This window comes from Cotesia typhae, unplaced genomic scaffold, assembly GCF_013202065.1.
Source record: "Cotesia typhae breed Kobodo isofemale line unplaced genomic scaffold, CoteBio_Ctyphae scaffold_121, whole genome shotgun sequence".
In the NCBI taxonomy this organism is placed as follows: Eukaryota; Metazoa; Arthropoda; class Insecta; order Hymenoptera; family Braconidae; genus Cotesia; species Cotesia typhae.
In genome coordinates, this window is record NW_027423773.1 from 2,823,204 (window position 1) to 2,841,512 (window position 18,309).

At 32.2% G+C, this 18,309-nt stretch overlaps 2 protein-coding genes across 2 annotated transcripts in view; both read left to right on the forward strand.

The window, feature by feature from the left end:
- Window positions 1-18,309, forward strand: part of LOC141533931 (putative aminopeptidase-2) — a 28,377-nt gene continuing 10,068 nt past the window's right edge. The window contains exons 1-13 of the mRNA XM_074253044.1: window positions 1-532; window positions 615-770; window positions 11,890-12,370; window positions 12,457-12,695; window positions 13,275-13,636; window positions 14,214-14,491; window positions 14,732-14,919; window positions 14,995-15,171; window positions 15,243-15,395; window positions 15,861-16,490; window positions 17,105-17,260; window positions 17,325-17,796; window positions 18,060-18,298. Coding sequence (XP_074109145.1) covers window positions 24-532; window positions 615-770; window positions 11,890-12,370; window positions 12,457-12,695; window positions 13,275-13,636; window positions 14,214-14,491; window positions 14,732-14,919; window positions 14,995-15,171; window positions 15,243-15,395; window positions 15,861-16,490; window positions 17,105-17,260; window positions 17,325-17,796; window positions 18,060-18,298 — 4,040 coding nt within the window. The 5' untranslated portion in view covers window positions 1-23. The remainder of the gene's footprint in view (window positions 533-614; window positions 771-11,889; window positions 12,371-12,456; window positions 12,696-13,274; window positions 13,637-14,213; window positions 14,492-14,731; window positions 14,920-14,994; window positions 15,172-15,242; window positions 15,396-15,860; window positions 16,491-17,104; window positions 17,261-17,324; window positions 17,797-18,059; window positions 18,299-18,309) is intronic.
- On the forward strand, window positions 4,635-6,463 carry LOC141533932 (uncharacterized). The gene is made up of 2 exons (XM_074253045.1): window positions 4,635-6,070; window positions 6,258-6,463. The coding sequence occupies exons 1-2, from the start codon at window positions 5,692-5,694 to the stop codon at window positions 6,437-6,439; spliced, it is 561 nt and encodes a 186-aa protein (XP_074109146.1). The 5' UTR covers window positions 4,635-5,691; the 3' UTR covers window positions 6,440-6,463.

Below are 18,309 nucleotides of genomic sequence, written 5' to 3' on the forward strand. Positions count from 1 at the left end.
ATATTTCTATCAGTTGCGCGACAATGTTATCTAATAAATTTTTGTGGCTACTTTATGCGATTTATTACTTCTTTTATAGTATAGAATATTCCGATGCTTTTGCATTAAACAATTCAAATTTTAACGATGAGAAAAATCAAAGCATTCATGATATCGATTTTCGTTTACCGAAAAATATTATTCCAATTTCGTATACAATTATTTTGACACCAATTATTAGTAAAAATAATTTTACATTTAGTGGTGATGTAACAATTAAAACTCGAGTTAATATTGAAACAGATGAAATTATCTTCCATCGTGGACAAAATATCACGATAGATGAAATTTCAATTGTTAATAACAAAAAAGGGCCGATTGAAAAATTTGATAACACGTATTATGATAAAACGGAGAAACATGTGTCTTTACTAAACACCAGTATGCCTGCGAATTCGATAACTATTATACAAATAACGTACAATGGAATCATACGGGATGATATGATCGGTTTTTACAGAAGCTCATATTTTTCTGAAACTGGTGATCTGAAGTAAGTTGATTTAATTTTAAATAATTAAACCCAAATAAAAATTAAAGAAGCTATTATTATTAAGATCTACTTTTCTTCTTAGATGGTTAGCTGCGACCCAATTCCAAACTACTCATGCAAGACATGCTTTTCCTTGTTTTGATGAACCAAATTTAAAAGCTAATTTTACCATTATTATTCGTCGGCCCACGTCGTACACAAGTTTAAGTAATATGCCTCTCAAAAAAACAGTAATAATGTAAGAATCATAATTAATTAATTGGATATTCACTTAATTTATGTTCGTAAAAAAATTTTCTGATCTGACCATAAATCTTCTCTTATAATTTAGATGAAAAATATGAAAATATATCAAACTATTCGTAACGTGATTGGTCAAATATATCATGAGCATGAAAATATACATAAATTCTATACCAACATTCAAACGCGCGCTTGCGCGCGCAACGTATACTAGTCTTATAATTTTGATGTTTGGTGATGTCAGTAAATTTTTTTGCGAGTATAAGGTACTTGCGGGTAATATGGCTTAGTTAAGGGAGATTTTAAAAAAAGCGAAAATTTTGCATTTAATTATCGAAATTCATCATTATCTTATCCCCTATCAAAAAAATTCCATATGAAAAACCAGTCTGAATACCCACATAGCGTTTTCGGATAGATTTCTATATGGTTTCCTATATAGGAATCCAGGGTAGGATCTTACATAGATTCCCGTATTAATCAGGCGAAAAATAATTTTTTTTTCATTAAAAATAGCTAGGAAGTAATTGCTGTAGGAATGTTTCTAGCATACGTTACATCGATAAAATGTAATAATGAGTCCGCCAGAAGTGAGCCGGCCTAACTCGACGGTAATATACGTACTCTTAAACCTTGAAATAAATTTTTCAAGAGAATATTCGTCTAGCATTGAACATATAAAATCATCGGCCATGTTATTTTCACGTTATTTTTTATAACAAATTCTTAATAAATAAAAAAATACACACGACACAAAACATCAACAACAGATATAACCTATACAATATTCAGGCGCATGCGTGTAACGCACGCATAATTTACTATACTGTGATGTGAAATCTGCATCGCGGTATCACAGTGATACAATATTTGTATCTTCACCTCAAACCAAAACTAACGCCACTAGTACAATCGGATTTTTAAATCACTAGTCCCGGAGAGGGCACCGAAGTGACAACAACAGATAGTTTCGCTGTCCACATAAATACATAAATAAAACCTTTAAAGTGAGTGAAAAAATAATAAAAACATCCCGCGAGGGACTTAGCGAGTTTAGTGATTACTTATATAAATATAACCTGAGCAAAAATCTCAATAAAGTGACAAAATTAGCAAAAAACCTAACCGATGCCAGCATGGCGGACGGCTCACGTAAAAATCAAGGCAAACGTAAAGTCAACGACACGTACAACGCAAACGTGGTGAGTAAAATATCAAAAAATACAAAACCTAAGCCTAAAATCATCACAACTGAAATGTTGGATAACGAATTCCTAAAAATAAGAGACAAAAGCAAAAATATTGAGAAAGTATTATTCGAACAAATGAAGACCAGACCTATTTTCCAAGTAAAGCAAAATAAAGGTAACGTCAGTGAAACTGCCCCGCCACCTAACGGGTGGATAACACCCAAACACACAATTAAGACCACTACTCCGATTCAGAAAGCAGAGACATCTACCAGCAACCAATTTAATGCTCTAACAGAAAATGAAAATGACATGGAGTTTGAAATCGATCCGACAGGCGGCGCCACCCAATTCTCAACAAATGACCAAAACACGGAGTATACCACTCCAAAACAACAAGAGACAACAAATCAAACAACTAATACCCCGGTCACAGAAAAATCCGCCAGACCGCCACCAATAATAATAAATGGAGCAACAATTAAAGAGGTAATTGAATTATTCACCTCCAACAATATTGGAAAAACCAACTTTCAACTAAAACAAGTAAGTCCCAGCAATAACATCAACGTATCAACCAAAGTATTGACAGTTTACTCCGAAATAGTAAGACTACTAACAGCAAATCAAATAAAATTTTACACCTACAAACCAAAAAGCCTCAAACCTAGAACGCTGATTCTTAAAGGCATAAAAGGAGACTTCAATTGTACCGACATTAAAAATGCCTTAACTGAACTTCAAATCCCAAACGTCGAGATTGTTAAAGTTCAAGATATAATATTTAAAACTAGAAATCACACGAGTCATCACCACCTAGTGCAATTGTCACATTGGAGCAACACAGTGGAGCTGATGAAAGTGAGAGGGTTACTTTTTCAAAAAACAAGATGGGAATTTCTCAGAAAAAAAATAATCTTTCAGTGTCGAAACTGCCAAAAATTGGGACACTCACAAGCTAACTGCAAACTCCAAAAAAAATGTGTCAAGTGTCGTGAAACCCATGACAAAGATATGTGCACAATTAAACCAGAGGACACAAAAGAAGTACTTAAATGTGCCAACTGTGGCAAAACCGGACATCCAGCCAATTATAAGAGCTGCGAATACTACAAAAACTCTTTAAAAATGATCAAAGACAGGATCAGACAAAAACGCGAAGAAACGGCAATTAAACTCAACAGAATCAACACATTCGTCAACCCAAACCGCTCATACTCTGCAGCCATGAATCTAAATAGCCAACGACAAGACACCAGTGCCCTACAAGGCCCGCATCTCTACCCAAATGCACCCAACGTGCATCAACAAGCTCCACAACATCAAGACCAGACATCATCGCCCCCACAGTGGGCAAAAGATTTGTTGACACAATTTTCTCAAATAATCCAAAGACTAACTACAATAGAAACACAAATAAACGACAACACGTCAAAGATAAATTATTTACTTGAAGTAAATAGCTTTGAAATTCAACAACAATGACTCATAGGCTCAACTCCAACAACAACAATCAAGATACAAGGACCCCCAACATTAGCAGTTCCAGAAACTTACTAAGAATAGCAGAAATCAACGTCAATTCAATAGTCAAACTTCACAGAAGGCTTGACCTCACCAAGCTCATTGACGAACACGACTTAGACATCACATTAGTCACTGAAACAAAACTGAATCCTCGTCATAAACTCCAAATGGACGGATACAACATAGTAAGAACAGATAGACCAGGCCTAAACAGGGGTGGTGGCACCGCAATGGTAATTAGAAACGACATAGTCTACAATACCTTATCTCACCCAAACTCAGTTAACAATAAAATAATAGAATATACACTAATAAAAATAAAACTAAGCAACAATAGACACCTAATAATCGGCAGTCTCTACTAGGGTGATTCAAAAAAAAAGAATATTTTTTTTTTCGTTTGGTACTCTGAAAAATAGGTTCCTAGACACCTCTAAGAAAGCCTCTCCAAGCATGAGTTCTTAATTGTAACGGGAAGGTCCTCCTTCTTACAGTTTTCTATTTTTTCTTATTATCAGATAGAAAAATTTATATCTCGCTTCCAACTACTTGAAAAAATATCTTGTTCCTTAGATTTTGTAGGAAATTGAATGCTCTACAAAAAAGGTCTCTTACGATTTTTTCGTAAACCCAACCGTTTAAAAGATATTAACGGTTAAAGTTTGATTATTTTTGGGAAAATTTTTTATTTCTTATGAATTTTATAACTCAATGAAAAAAATCATTATGAATGATGAAACTCATAGTTTTGTAGGAAATTTACTGCTCTATAAAAATGGTCTCTTATGATTTTTCGATCAAGTTGAGCGTTTACGAGATATTCATCGTCAAACATCAATGCATATCAATTTTTCTAGTTTTTGATCAATAATTCGAAAAATTTCAATTTATTCTGTGAGTTTCAAGGAAATTTAGACAAATTTGAGTTTTTATTATAAAAGCAACTCCTATAGATGTTTTCTGTTCAAAAATTCATTTGAAAGTTTTTATTCTAATAATATTTTTTTAATTTTATCTTTAATAATTTAAAATCTTAATCGCGTTGTCATTTATTATTATGAAATTTGTTCAGTGCGTATTTTTAAATTGTTTTTCACAAAATATACATAAAATTTTCGTTCGAGGGGATTTTTGTTTTGAATTCCATTTCATCTTCTGTTTGTCTTCTGAAACTAACGCCATCTATGTTTTTTACTCTCAACTATCTTCAGTATCTACCCATTTAATACCGTATTTTCAGTGTTCCTAAAACTGATCATCTTGAATACGTAATAAAATAATTCATTTTAAATAAGTCTTATAATCATCACATAAATTTATTTATCATCAATTAACCTACAATGAATAAAGAAATACGTTTTATCGGAATACCTCTACAAAGAATTTCGGAACGTAAGTTACCAAAAGTGAAAGAGGTTATGCGTGTGTTTTTCTACCAACTTAAAATTTTAAAGTATTCAATCAAACAAAGTGCTAAAAATTCAGTTGACCAAGTTATTGAACTGTGGAGAAAAAATCAGATTCCAACTAGTGGAGCTCCTAATGCAGTCAAAAATTTCTTCGCTATCACAGTCAATGGTTAAAATTACAAAAAAATTTCGATAAAAAGAATTCAGCGCAAAACCAAAAGGAAATGAAATTTCAGACTGATCTTGAACAATTATTCGACATTGTGAGCGAAAAATCCTTAAAAGTGCTTGATGATAATATTAGAAAGTTGTATTTGGATCAAAAATTCGGTACCCATAAAGAGATTCTTTCTAATAATGTACCTGTATCAAACTTAACCACAACTATGATGGGAATAGATGAGAGTAGTAAGTATCTGAGATATTTAATTATTATAAAGTCAGGTAGTAGTGTAACTTTTCATAGATGACTAGATGACATTTGACTAGACAATTTTTGGAGTCCTTTCTTAATTATTTGTCATCAAAATGAATAAATTCTATACATTTTCTTCGTTTAATTTATAAAACAGATCTTATTCCAGACTTAGATCAACCGTCTACCAGTCATGCGATTGTTCCAAGTGAAAAATCAGAGTCGTTCTCTACGTATACATTAAGTGGAGTTACAAATTTTGGATCTGATTCAGAGTATGAACCTCCAATTCCGACAAAACGAGCAAAACTTGATGTCTTAACTCCTGAAGTCATTTTTGGACTCGACCGAGCTAATGTCAGCAGTAGAAATGCGATGTTTATTATTGCTCCGGTTTTACTAGCAGTAGGTATTAAAATTGAAGATACAACGCTCAGTTATAGTTCAATTCAACGAGCTCGTATGCTTCAAAGAGAAGACATTGCTAAAGGACTTAATGACAACTTTAAGACACACGATAAATACGTTGTGCATTGGGACGGAAAAATGCTGAATGACCTTGTTGGATCAAAATCTGTGGAACGGCTACCAGTTATTTTAACTGCATTTGGTACCGAACAATTACTTGGGGTTCCAAAAATGAATTCTGGGACGGCAGACAATCAAACATCAGCCATTTTATCGACATTGAGTGAATGGGGTATTACTAATTATGTTAAGGCGATGTGTTTTGACACGACGGCAGTTAATACAGGTAACTTATCAATGATAATTTAATCTAAAAAATATTTAATTATTAACGTTCTAGTTTAATTTTTATTGCTTACTGAATTTCACTTTTGAAATTATTGAGAATTATTTACTCATTTGGATTTTAAATATAATCTACAATTTGTTGAAAATATTAAATTTAACGATAGTTATCTATTTTCTTTATACAGGAATTCATAACGGTACATGTAAGGCAATTGAAAAGACTTTGGGAAGAGAGTTAATCTGGTTACCATGTCGTCACCACATTTTTGAGATCATATTGAGAAGTGCATTTGAAGTATATTGGCCTGTGTCATCTGGGCCAAACGTACCAATATTCGGAAGATTTAAAAATCATGGGATGAAATAAATAAAACTAATTATAAATCTGGAATTGAAGATACTGTTGTTGCTGATATCATTTTGGATAAAAAAATGAAATATCTAGTTTAATTGCACAATCCTTACAGGTATGATTTAACTGCGATTTTAAGAAAAAAATTTTCTTGTTTCTGACAAATTTTTAATTGTTTTCGATAGTTACTACAACCCCGAGATGACTATAAAGAATTGTTGGAAATGTCGTTGATTTTCCTTGGAGAAATGCCTCAAGAAGAAATTTTTTCAAACGTCCTGGTGCAATTCATCATGCTAGGTGGATGGCGAAGGCAATTTACAGTTTAAAAATGTTTCTATTCAGAAATGAATTTAAACTTTCTAATAAAGAATTGGACGGTCTTCGGCAAATTTGTATATTTATAGTTACACTGTATTTAAAAGCTTGGTTTTCATCAACTTCTGCAACAACTGCTGCTAATCATGACTTGCAGTTTTTGAAAAATTTATTCGAGTACAAAAATATCAATTCATTGATTTCTTCAGCAACTTGTGAAAAAATGATTTTGCATTTATGGTATTTAAGTGATGAACTTGCCATTTTATCATTATTTGACGATACCGTTTCATTGGAAGTAAAAAAATATTGTTGGAGCTGTTAATACTCGTAACAGTACAGATTCTAAAGCTAAAAAATTTATAATTGATAAAAACGATTTGAATTCATTAACGCAAAAAGTCTGAGTGACTTTGTTTCTAAAAAGTCTTTAAATCTCTTTAAAATCTTTGATTTACCATATGACTTCCTTGATAAAGATATTGAATCGTGGCCTACTAATGACAGTTACATTGAAAATAAAGAATACTTTAACCAATTGAAAGTTGTTAATGATTCAGCAGAACGAGCTGTTGCATTAGTTAGTGAGTATAATCAATGCTTGACAAAAATGAAGAGCAATTCCAATACTTATTGCAAATTATCAAAGAACATCGAAAAAACTACCCAAACTGCAATAGAGGAAATTATTTACAGTAAAAGTGTACCGTTATGTTGAAAATATTGAAAATTATATGGCAGTTGATAATTAAATAAATAAATTCTTCGATAAAAAAGTGAAACACATGTGAAACACACTAAATTGAATTATATATTTAAAAAAATGCACCAATTTTTTGTTTTAATGTAATCAAACATGTCCAAGACTAAAAAAACTAATTAAAAAAATAGTTCATAACATATTTCTATTCATAGAAACTCAAATTTGTCTAAATTTCCTTGAAACTCACAGAATAAATTGAAATTTTTCGAATTATTGATCAAAAACTAGAAAAATTGATATGCATTGATGTTTGACGATGAATATCTCGTAAACGCTCAACTTGATCGAAAAATCATAAGAGACCATTTTTATAGAGCAGTAAATTTCCTACAAAACTATGAGTTTCATCATTCATAATGATTTTTTTTCATTGAGTTATAAAATTCATAAGAAATAAAAAATTTTCCCAAAAATAATCAAACTTTAACCGTTAATATCTTTTAAACGGTTGGGTTTACGAAAAAATCGTAAGAGACCTTTTTTGTAGAGCATTCAATTTCCTACAAAATCTAAGGAACAAGATATTTTTTCAAGTAGTTGGAAGCGAGATATAAATTTTTCTATCTGATAATAAGAAAAAATAGAAAACTGTAAGAAGGAGGACCTTCCCGTTACAATTAAGAACTCATGCTTGGAGAGGATTTCTTAGAGGTGTCTAGGAACCTATTTTTCAGAGTACCAAACGAAAAAAAAAATATTCTTTTTTTTTGAATCACCCTAGTCTCTACGCAACCACAAAACTGGAGTCTAAACAAGTGTTTCTCGATGAGCTCGACACACTCTTTCTCAACCTCAACCTGAACAACAACAACAACTTCTATTTAATAGCTGGAGACTTTAATGCCAGACACAAGGAACTAGATGACAGGGTAAACAAAACCAGAGGAAGATGGCTGGTAAACTGGGATAAAGAAAATTCAATAACTTTCAGGTCCAAAATCCACACAGCACATGAACCTACATTCACATCAAAAGGAAGTGAATCCTACCTAGATCTCTGCATCGCCGACTCCAGACTGAATCTCGTGAACTTGATAAATAACAAACTAAAAACATTAAATTACGACAGCGACCACAGAGGAATTCTCATAGATTTAAACCTACAAAATTTAGAAATAAATTCACAATCAACTGAATCTCACACTTCATTTTTATACAAGAAAACAAAATGGAAAAAATTTACCAAATACATAAATGATAACTACTCCATTAAAATTCCTCATGATAGAAACTTAAATATCGCAGAAATTAACGACTATATAGAACAATTAAATGAGGTAATAAAAACTTCCATAGAAAAAATAGTCCCGAAAAATACAGCACAACCAAAAAACAATTATTACATCACCAACAGGATAGTAAAACTACATAAACAAAAGTCACAGCTCCTTACGCTATTGCATAAAGAACAAAAGTCAAATACAGCTGATCGTCATCCGATAAAAAACATTAAAATTAAAATTGAAGCAATCCGTTCCAAGATTCAGCTGGAAATTAAAACAAACATCGAAAACCATTGGGAAAAAATTTGCAAAAAAGTCAACCATCGTGACCACACAAAATTTTTCCCCATAATAAACAAAGTCTTCAGACCCCGGGAAAGATCACACATGCCTAATCTGTTGATTAAAGAAGAGGACTCTCATCTAATTCATAGATGCGACATCAAAAAAGAAGAACTGAACAAAACAAATAATGAATATATTATTGAAGAAGAAGCTGACAAAATTAATATCATTGGAGCCTTCTATGAAACAATTAATTCTCCAAAATATTTAAATGCCAATACACGGACCAAAGAAATTGCGGACAGAACAGTCCAAGAATTGGAGCAAAAACTGGCCAAGGACACCGCCGAAAATAAAACAATCACTATATTCTCTCAAGAAAATAGAGCATATGCCTCCAACAACAACGATGACAACTATTTCTGCAATGTGCTGAGATTAGAAAAAATTCTAAAAATGCTGCCTAATAAAACCTCTGCAGGAGTCGATGACATTCCGTCCATCGTACTCAAACATCTGCCTACGGTCATGATCAGAGACTACTCGACATTATTCAACAACGCTCTCAACAGACAATATTTCCCGAAAGCCTGGAAAATATCAAAGATTATTCCAATTCTCAAAAAAGGGAAACCAGCCAACCAACCACCCAGCTACAGACCTATTAGCCTGACACCTAATATAAGCAAGGTCTTTGAGGCTATAATCAATGATTCAATCGTCTCACATTGTACAGCATACAGTGTAATACCTGACAACCAATTTGGTTTCAGGTATCAACACTCCACAGTTTATGCCATCAACAAACTTCTGTCTGATGTAACATGGCATCTAGCACAAGACGATATCATTGGAGCAACGCTCATCGACCTAGAGAAAGCTTTCGACACGGTCTGGCTAGCTGGATTAATATACATTCTGACCAGAAACAAATTTCCAGAGCAACTGGTAGGACTAATCTGGAGAATGATCACCGATCGTACCTTCTACACCTGGAATGGAAGAGAAAAATCGCCAAAACTTTTTAAAATAAAAGAGGGTTTACAACAGGGGACAGTAAACTCTCCCACACTCTTTAACATCTTCACCAGCCACATATTGAACGCTTTCAAGCTGAATCAAGACAACAACACCTACTCGATAGCTTACGCAGACGACTTAATCCTATATGTCGCTGCAAAATACCCAGAGCCACTGAAAGACCAGCTTGAAAGACTAGTAAATAAAATAAACAATTACTACGCATTGTGGAACCTACGTGTCAGCCCAGCAAAATGTGAAACAATAGTGTTCAGAAGACCAGCCAGATTCGTAACCAAGGCCAAGAGAATCACTAAGGACAACTTCACCATTGAAACATTCCATCCAGTTTCAAGAGAACGCATCAAAGTCCCTACCAAAAACATCGTGAAATATCTGGGCATGAACATAGACTACTTGGCTAAATGTAACGTACACCTAGATGCACAGCTGGTGAAGGCCCGCAACACCTACAAGTCACTGGGCAGACTCTTCCATAACAGACACATCAGCTCCAGAGCAAAGGTAATCTGTTACCAACTCCTTATCAGGCCACTGTTAACTTACGCATCGCCAGTCAACTGGAACCTAGGCGCAGCCCAAGCTGAAAAACTAAGAGCATTTGAAAGATCCTGCCTAAAAACAGCTCTAAATATGCACAGACGCCCAGACACTAATTATCGAAAAAGATTTAGTAATAAAGAACTGTACGATGCCGCCAACATTCCAACGATCGATAATCACAGGATCAAGTTGACCAGAGATTACTACAGTAAGTTCAACCAAATAAAGAACGATACTATTAAAAATCTCAAGAATATTAGGGAAAACTTGAACACCAACTCCGAAAAGGGCCTGCTGCAGCCACAAGCGTTCACTGCCCTTGATAAATTGGGATATATCCAGAACAGTAAAAATATACCCATAATTTATCATAGAAGCAGGCACAAAAGTAATAAAAATATAGACTTAAGTTCTTTCAAACTGTTACCTGATAAGTACTCTACAGCTTTACCGAAAGCAGACGAAGCAGACTACCACAGATTGGATCATAAAAAATACTGGTGGACCGACACACGCAGCACTGAATACGCCGAGCTTTTACTCAGAAGAAGAAATTTCAATCAGACTTAATATTAGTAAATAAATAAATAACTTCAACTGATCAAATATTATAATTAACATTATAATAGCAGCTTAGCTGCACTCCTATGTATATATGTATATACGTATCTATTTATCTTTAGATTTAAGGCCATAATTTAAAAGATTTACGCTAGGGTTTTTTTTTCTCTTAATTGATTATTTTTTCCCAAACAGCAAAATACAACAGAGATTGTCTAGGATCTAAAAATTAACACCCTAATATAATAAAGCAAGAATTTTCTTTTTATTTTAATACACACAGAATGTTTAAGTCCGAGTACTGCTAATTACAGCCTGTAACTTATTCAAATCTAATTAAGCCACAAGGTTTTCTTTTTTGTTTATTTGACCCAAAAATTATAAAACGTACTATTAAAAAATTAATAAATAAACTTTAAACAAAAAAAAAAAAAAAAAAATTTTTAAATCACTAGAATTCAATTTGCGCGCGCCTCATATTTATTGTCATGATATATTTATATGTAGTTTATGTATATTATATTCATTTTCAACCAGTCAGAATAAGAATAGTTATTTTCGACCAATCACATCACGAATAAATTGGTTTCACATACATTTCATCTCTATTTTAATATTAAGATCTTTTTTTTTTCTATATCACTCAGGCCTTATTTCTCGCGGGTACCTTAAACGTGAAAACAATAAAAAACATAAATTATTTTTATTTTTCTGTCTTTTTAACTATTTAGTACCGATGAACTACAATCGGATACTTATGAAAGCAGCATCCCAATGTCGACTTATCTCGTAGCATTTGTCGTGGCTCCTGATTTCAAATCTAACCGAGATGAAAAAAACAACTTAACAGTTTGGGCTCAACCGTTAGCTGTAAATTTAACTAACTACGCGTTGAAAGTTGGTTACCATGCACTAAATTATTTTACTAGTCTATTTAATGAAAGTTATCAAATAGACAAAATGGATATGGTAGCAGTGCCAGATTTTTCAGCCGGAGCTATGGAAAATTGGGGGCTCATAACCTACCGAGAAAATTACTTACTCTATGATGAAACTGAATCATCGGATAGTGCACAGCAAAAAGTTGCGTCTACAATTGTTCATGAGTGCGCTCATATGTGGTTCGGAAATTTAGTCACCCCGGAATGGTGGGGATATTTGTGGCTCAGTGAGGGGTTTGCCAATTATTACCAATACTTTGCCACATCTCTGGTAATAATTATAAATTATAATTATCACGATTATGTATTGGTAGTGAATATGATTATAAATATTATGATTTCTAATGATTCTTTAAGATTGAACCCGACTGGGCAATGCACCAACAATATATTGTAGATCACCTCCAAATGGTACTTCAAATTGATGGATTAGAATCATCGAAACCGATGACCAGACAAGTCAATTCTAGATCAGATATTTCTACAACGGGTGATACAATAACTTATTCGAAGGGTGGGAGTATTCTACGAATGATGAATTTAGTTTTGGGATCAGATATATTCAATTCTGCCATTCAGAATTACATTAAAACAAAGTAACTAATGCACAGAAAAAAATTAAGTTGATTCGAGAAAAATATCTAACTTTTGATTCGATTTAAATTAATAATATTAAGCTTATAAAATCCAAAAGTGCACGACTTATAATACTCATTTAATTATAAAATAATAATAAAATAAAAAATGTGAAAAAAAAATCTACAACAGTTGTTATAGGACAACAATGCTTAAGAAGCTCTAATGAGACAAATCTACATGATATATGTAGATAGACAGACTTTTGGTTTTTCTATTTTATTAATTACAATTGAAAGACACTGAATTACATAAACATTCGCAATAAGAGACCTACGAATCCTTCAAAGAAGTAAAAACAAAAAATTGACAATAAAAATACTTATCGGAATGAGGCAAAAAAAATTTTCGATCGTAAAGCATTCTCTGATGTTTTGCATGACAGGCCGTGCAAAAGTTACTTGGTGTGCTTATTGCTGCAAAATAATAAATAGTCACTTTCAGATTTTTTGGATCAAAAATATTTTTCTTGAATCAACTAGTGTTTTTTTTTTTATTATTTAAATGACTCTTTCCATTATGTGTTCTTTCCATCTCAGAAAATATCAATCAGCTACTCCAACTGATCTTTGGAAGTCATTCCAACAACAGCTAGATTCAAGTAATAAAAGCCTTCCTGCATCCGTCGAAACAATAATGACTTCATGGACGAGTCAATCTGGCTATCCTATCGTAACAGTTACAATCCAAAATAATACGGCTAAATTACAGCAAGAACGTTTTTCGATACGAAATGAATCAACTGACGATAATTCAACCTGGTGGATCCCTTTGACATGGACTACGAAATCAGAACATAATTTCGAAATAACTTCACCGCGATATTGGTTTAGCGAAAAAAAATCGGAGATTAAATTAAATGCATCGGATGAATGGATTATTTTCAATATCAAACAATCTGGTACACGGAAAAAACAAGATTACACTGGATAACATTTCAGATTATACTCAGTGACATCTGTAGTGAAAAAAAATTTTTAGATAGTAGTTAATATAATCGAGATTATACTGAGTGATATCTGGATTATATTCATTGCAATCTCCCATTTCTTCCAGTAAAATCTCAGATTATACTGCGTAAGATTCCACTAGATATAATCTGAGATTTTAGCTTGCAGAATTTGGATTTATACTCAGCAGAATCTTGGATTGTACTCAGTGATATCTCCGCAATTTTTTTTCCTAACGCCTGCGCGTAAAGTGCTAGAAAAAAATAGTCGATATATCATTGGGAATAATCCAAGATTCTACTGAGTATAATCCAAGATTTTACTGAGTATAATCTGAAATTTTACTGGGAGAAATGGAAGATTACAATGAGCATAATCCAGATATCACCCAGTATAATCTGGATTATATTAGCTACTATCTAGAATATTATCGATTGTAATCTTGTTCTTTCCGTATATATTAATTACAATTGTATTTTCATTCCCATTCATACTGACAATTTCTAAAATCATAATAATTTTTTTTAGGTTTCTATCGGATAAATTACGATCAACAAACATGGAATCGCATTATTAACCTGTTGAACAGTGATTCGTTCAAAGAAATAAGTGTGATTAATCGAGCCGCTATCATTGATGACTTATTAAATTTAGCACGGGCTGGTTTTATTGATTATTCTACTGCTTTAAGCGGTCTTGAATATCTTAGAATGGAAACAGAATATTTACCTTTTAAATCAGCACTTATTGGGCTTGAATACTTACACAAACGTTTTATTGGTCAAGAAAACTATCAACTATTTGCTGTAAGCAAAAATATCGCGTGACAAATGCCAAAAGGGCGTATAAAAATAATTTTTTTTTTTTTTTCAATCACTTTGCAAACATATTTTGATTTGAAAAATAAGTCCTAAAAAATGTATTTTACTGTAAGAGTACGCCCTTTTGGCATTTATCACTCGACATATCATTTTAATTACTTGAACAAAAATTCCATATAATTTATTAATAAATTATTTTTGAACTGGAATAAATTCTACTTTCAGGAATTCATCTTAAATTTAATATCTCCAATGTACACCCGCTTAAGCTTTGAGGATGATATTAATGACGATCGACTTACGGTATTACTTCGAGCAGAGCTTAACAAATGGGCTTGTAAGCTAGATCATAAAAAATGTGTTGATAAATCATTGAATTATTTTACAGAGTGGATGAATAATTCTTCTGAAACGTAAATATTTATTATTACAATTATAATCCATGTCAACAACTTTTAAAATTTTTCTTGAATTATGTAATTTTTAAGGATTCCAAAAAATTCAAAGAACATCGTATACTGTACGGTTGCAAGGTTGAGCTCTACTGGAAGCAATGATTTGATTTCTGAATATACATTAGATAAATTTTTAAGTAACTTTATGATAGAAACTCCAATGATTTTAGAGGCACAAGCTTGCACAAGAAATATTACTGTATTGAAACGGTAATTACTATAAATTTTAATGAAAAAATAAATAAATATATTATTTATTGTTTTTTTAATATTGATTCAAGGATATCAAAAATAATACTAGAAGGATTTGGAAGTAGTAAAATTCGAAAACAAGACGGGATATATTTTTTTAAATCCGTTGCGCAATCGAGTCCATTTGGCGCTGAATATATTCTCGAATTTATTAATGATCATTGTGATGAATTACTGGATTAGTAAGTATATAATTGGAATAGCACAACTCTTCTATCAATTATTTGATCCCCCGACAAAAAATCCCCGACAATTAATCTCAAATAGCCACCAAATAATAATAATGAAATAATTAATTTATTTAAACAATTTTATCGTTTGTATCAATATATAAAATTGAGAACACTTACAACACTAGATAATTCAAGGGTAATAGTCTTGCGCTCTTTTAACGTGGTTTTTGTGTGTGTTTATTCGATATTAGACCAACACATACACTTGTTACCGTGTTGTGCCCTTTTATCATTGTGGTTTTTAATAATTTTTTTTCTTATTTAAATTTTCGAAAACTTTAACGAATTTGAAGGATTACTTGTCGGGGATTTTTTGTCTTGGGGATACTTTGTCGGGGGATCAAGACGCCTGATACCAATTATTTACATTAAATAACTTTGAAAAATCATAAAATTATTTATTCTTTCTTTCAGTTTAGGGGACATTAATTTAATTTCCGATATTATCGCACTTGCATCTCAGCAATTTTCGAGTAAAAATTTCGTCAATAAATTAAAAATATTCATAACAAATAACAGCAAAATATTAGATCCAATCATCGATTCACTAAACTCATCCTTAAAACTATCTCAATTTGAACTTAATTTTTACGAAAAAAATTCACCTATAATCATTCCATGGATTGAAGAATATAATCAAAAATTCAATGGAAACTCTGGTGGAAAATCAAACGAATATCGACTCCCAACAAATATAGTGCCAAAAAAATATAGCATCAAATTGACACCATTTATCGAACCAGGAAACTTCACATTCAAAGGCTACGTTGAAATAATTGCTTACATAGTAAATTCTACTAATAAAGTAGTTTTACACATTGATGATATTAAGTGGGAAACTGTTACTCTTAGTATCAATGATAAACAGATTAAAGTAAACTCAACAGCAGAAGATAAGAAGTATCATTTTATGAATATTACTACAAGTGAACAAATGATCAAGGGATCGCAATTGAAGATTGCAATTGAATATATTGGAAATCTCAATGCAGAAATGCGTGGTTTTTATCGAAGCTCTTACATTGACGACTTCAATAAAACAAAGTAGATAGTATTATGTTTAACTTCATAAATATAATTATCAATATTAATATTAGTGTCATGATCAATTTCACTATCAGTACCGATGAAAAAATTTTTTGAAATGCCCATATATGTTCATATGTACACATAAAAAAATTTCCGATATGGCCGGGTATGGAAATTGGCCATATTAAACCATATCAAGTTATGTCAAGAAGTATATAGCTATATCAGGCTTGATGTATCTTGATTTGAACATATATGCCATATATGTCCTGATATGGTCATACATGCCATATATGTCTTGATATAGCCATATATACTCTAATATGGCCATATATGTCATATATTTCTTGATATATCCGGATACGATCATATACATCGTATGTGTATATGTCCTGATACGGCCTTAGATGATCTGATATAGCTTAATATGACCATATATGTCCTGATGATACAGCCTGATATGGCCATATATGCTCTGATATTATATGATTCACATCAAATCATATATGGCCATGTCAAGCTTGATATAGCCTTAATTTTCTTCACAACATCTTCAGTTTATAATCTTAATATGATTATTAATTTTATTAAGACAATAAATTATAGTCACTAATAATCCATATCTGCAGATGGTTAGCAGCCACCCATTTAGAACCAGTTGGAGCTAGAAGAGTATTTCCTTGTTTCGATGAACCCGGTTTAAAAGCTACTTTCCAATTGAGTGTTAGCCGTGAAGCTGACTACAAAGCTATAAGTAACACTTTATTGAAATCCACCGTTAAAGAGTAAGCTTAAAATTTGATATCAATAAATAACAATCTTCATAAATTAATAATATTTTCTCAACAGCGGTGATCGTTATATCGATACTTTTGAACCAACTCCGAACATGTCGACGTATTTAGTGGCTCTTATTGTGTCAGATTTCAATTCAATCAGTCAAGATAAGTCTTTCTCTTCATGGGCACGACCAAACGCCATTGTTCAAGCCAATTATTCATCTTCAATAATAAAACCAATAGTTAATTTTTTCGAAAAAGCTTTAGGTCATTCTTATCAACTGCCTAAATTAGACATGATCGCGTTGCCTGATTTTACATCAGGTGCTATGGAAAACTGGGGTCTCATAACGTATCGTGAAACAAGCATGCTCTATCATCCTGATTATTCGCCTATAACATCGAAACAAGCTATTGCAAACGTTGTTGCTCATGAAATAGCTCATCAGTGGTTTGGAAATTTAGTCAGTCCTCATTGGTGGAGTTATGTTTGGCTCAGCGAAGGATTTGCAAGATATTACCAGTATCATGCTACCTCAACAGTATTTTTAATTCATTTTTTATTACAATCTTATTCACATTTCTAGTAGCAATTTTTATCTTGAGTAAATTTGACTTAAAATTCTTGATCAAGTAACTTCATCCAGATTTTTAGAATTCTAGAATAAGATACCGTTGGCGTCTTTCTTTAATTCTCTACAAATAATTTTGTCAATTAGTCTGCTCAAAAAAACTTTTCCAAAAACATTGTCACTAAGGATTGCTATGACAATTAAAAAAAAAAAAATTTTTTTTTCTTCTTTAGATTGAACCTAATTGGGGACTAGAATCTCAATTTGTTGTCGAACAACTCCAAACATCGTTTTCTGTAGACGGTTTGCCTTCATCTCATCCTATGTCCCACGACGTAAATAGTCCGGCTGAAATATCAAATATTTTTGATACAATATCATACTCAAAAGGCAGCAGTATTCTACGTATGCTTGAGAAAAACTTTGGATCTAACTTATTTTACGCGGCACTTAATGATTACTTAGGCATGAGGTCAGCTACAC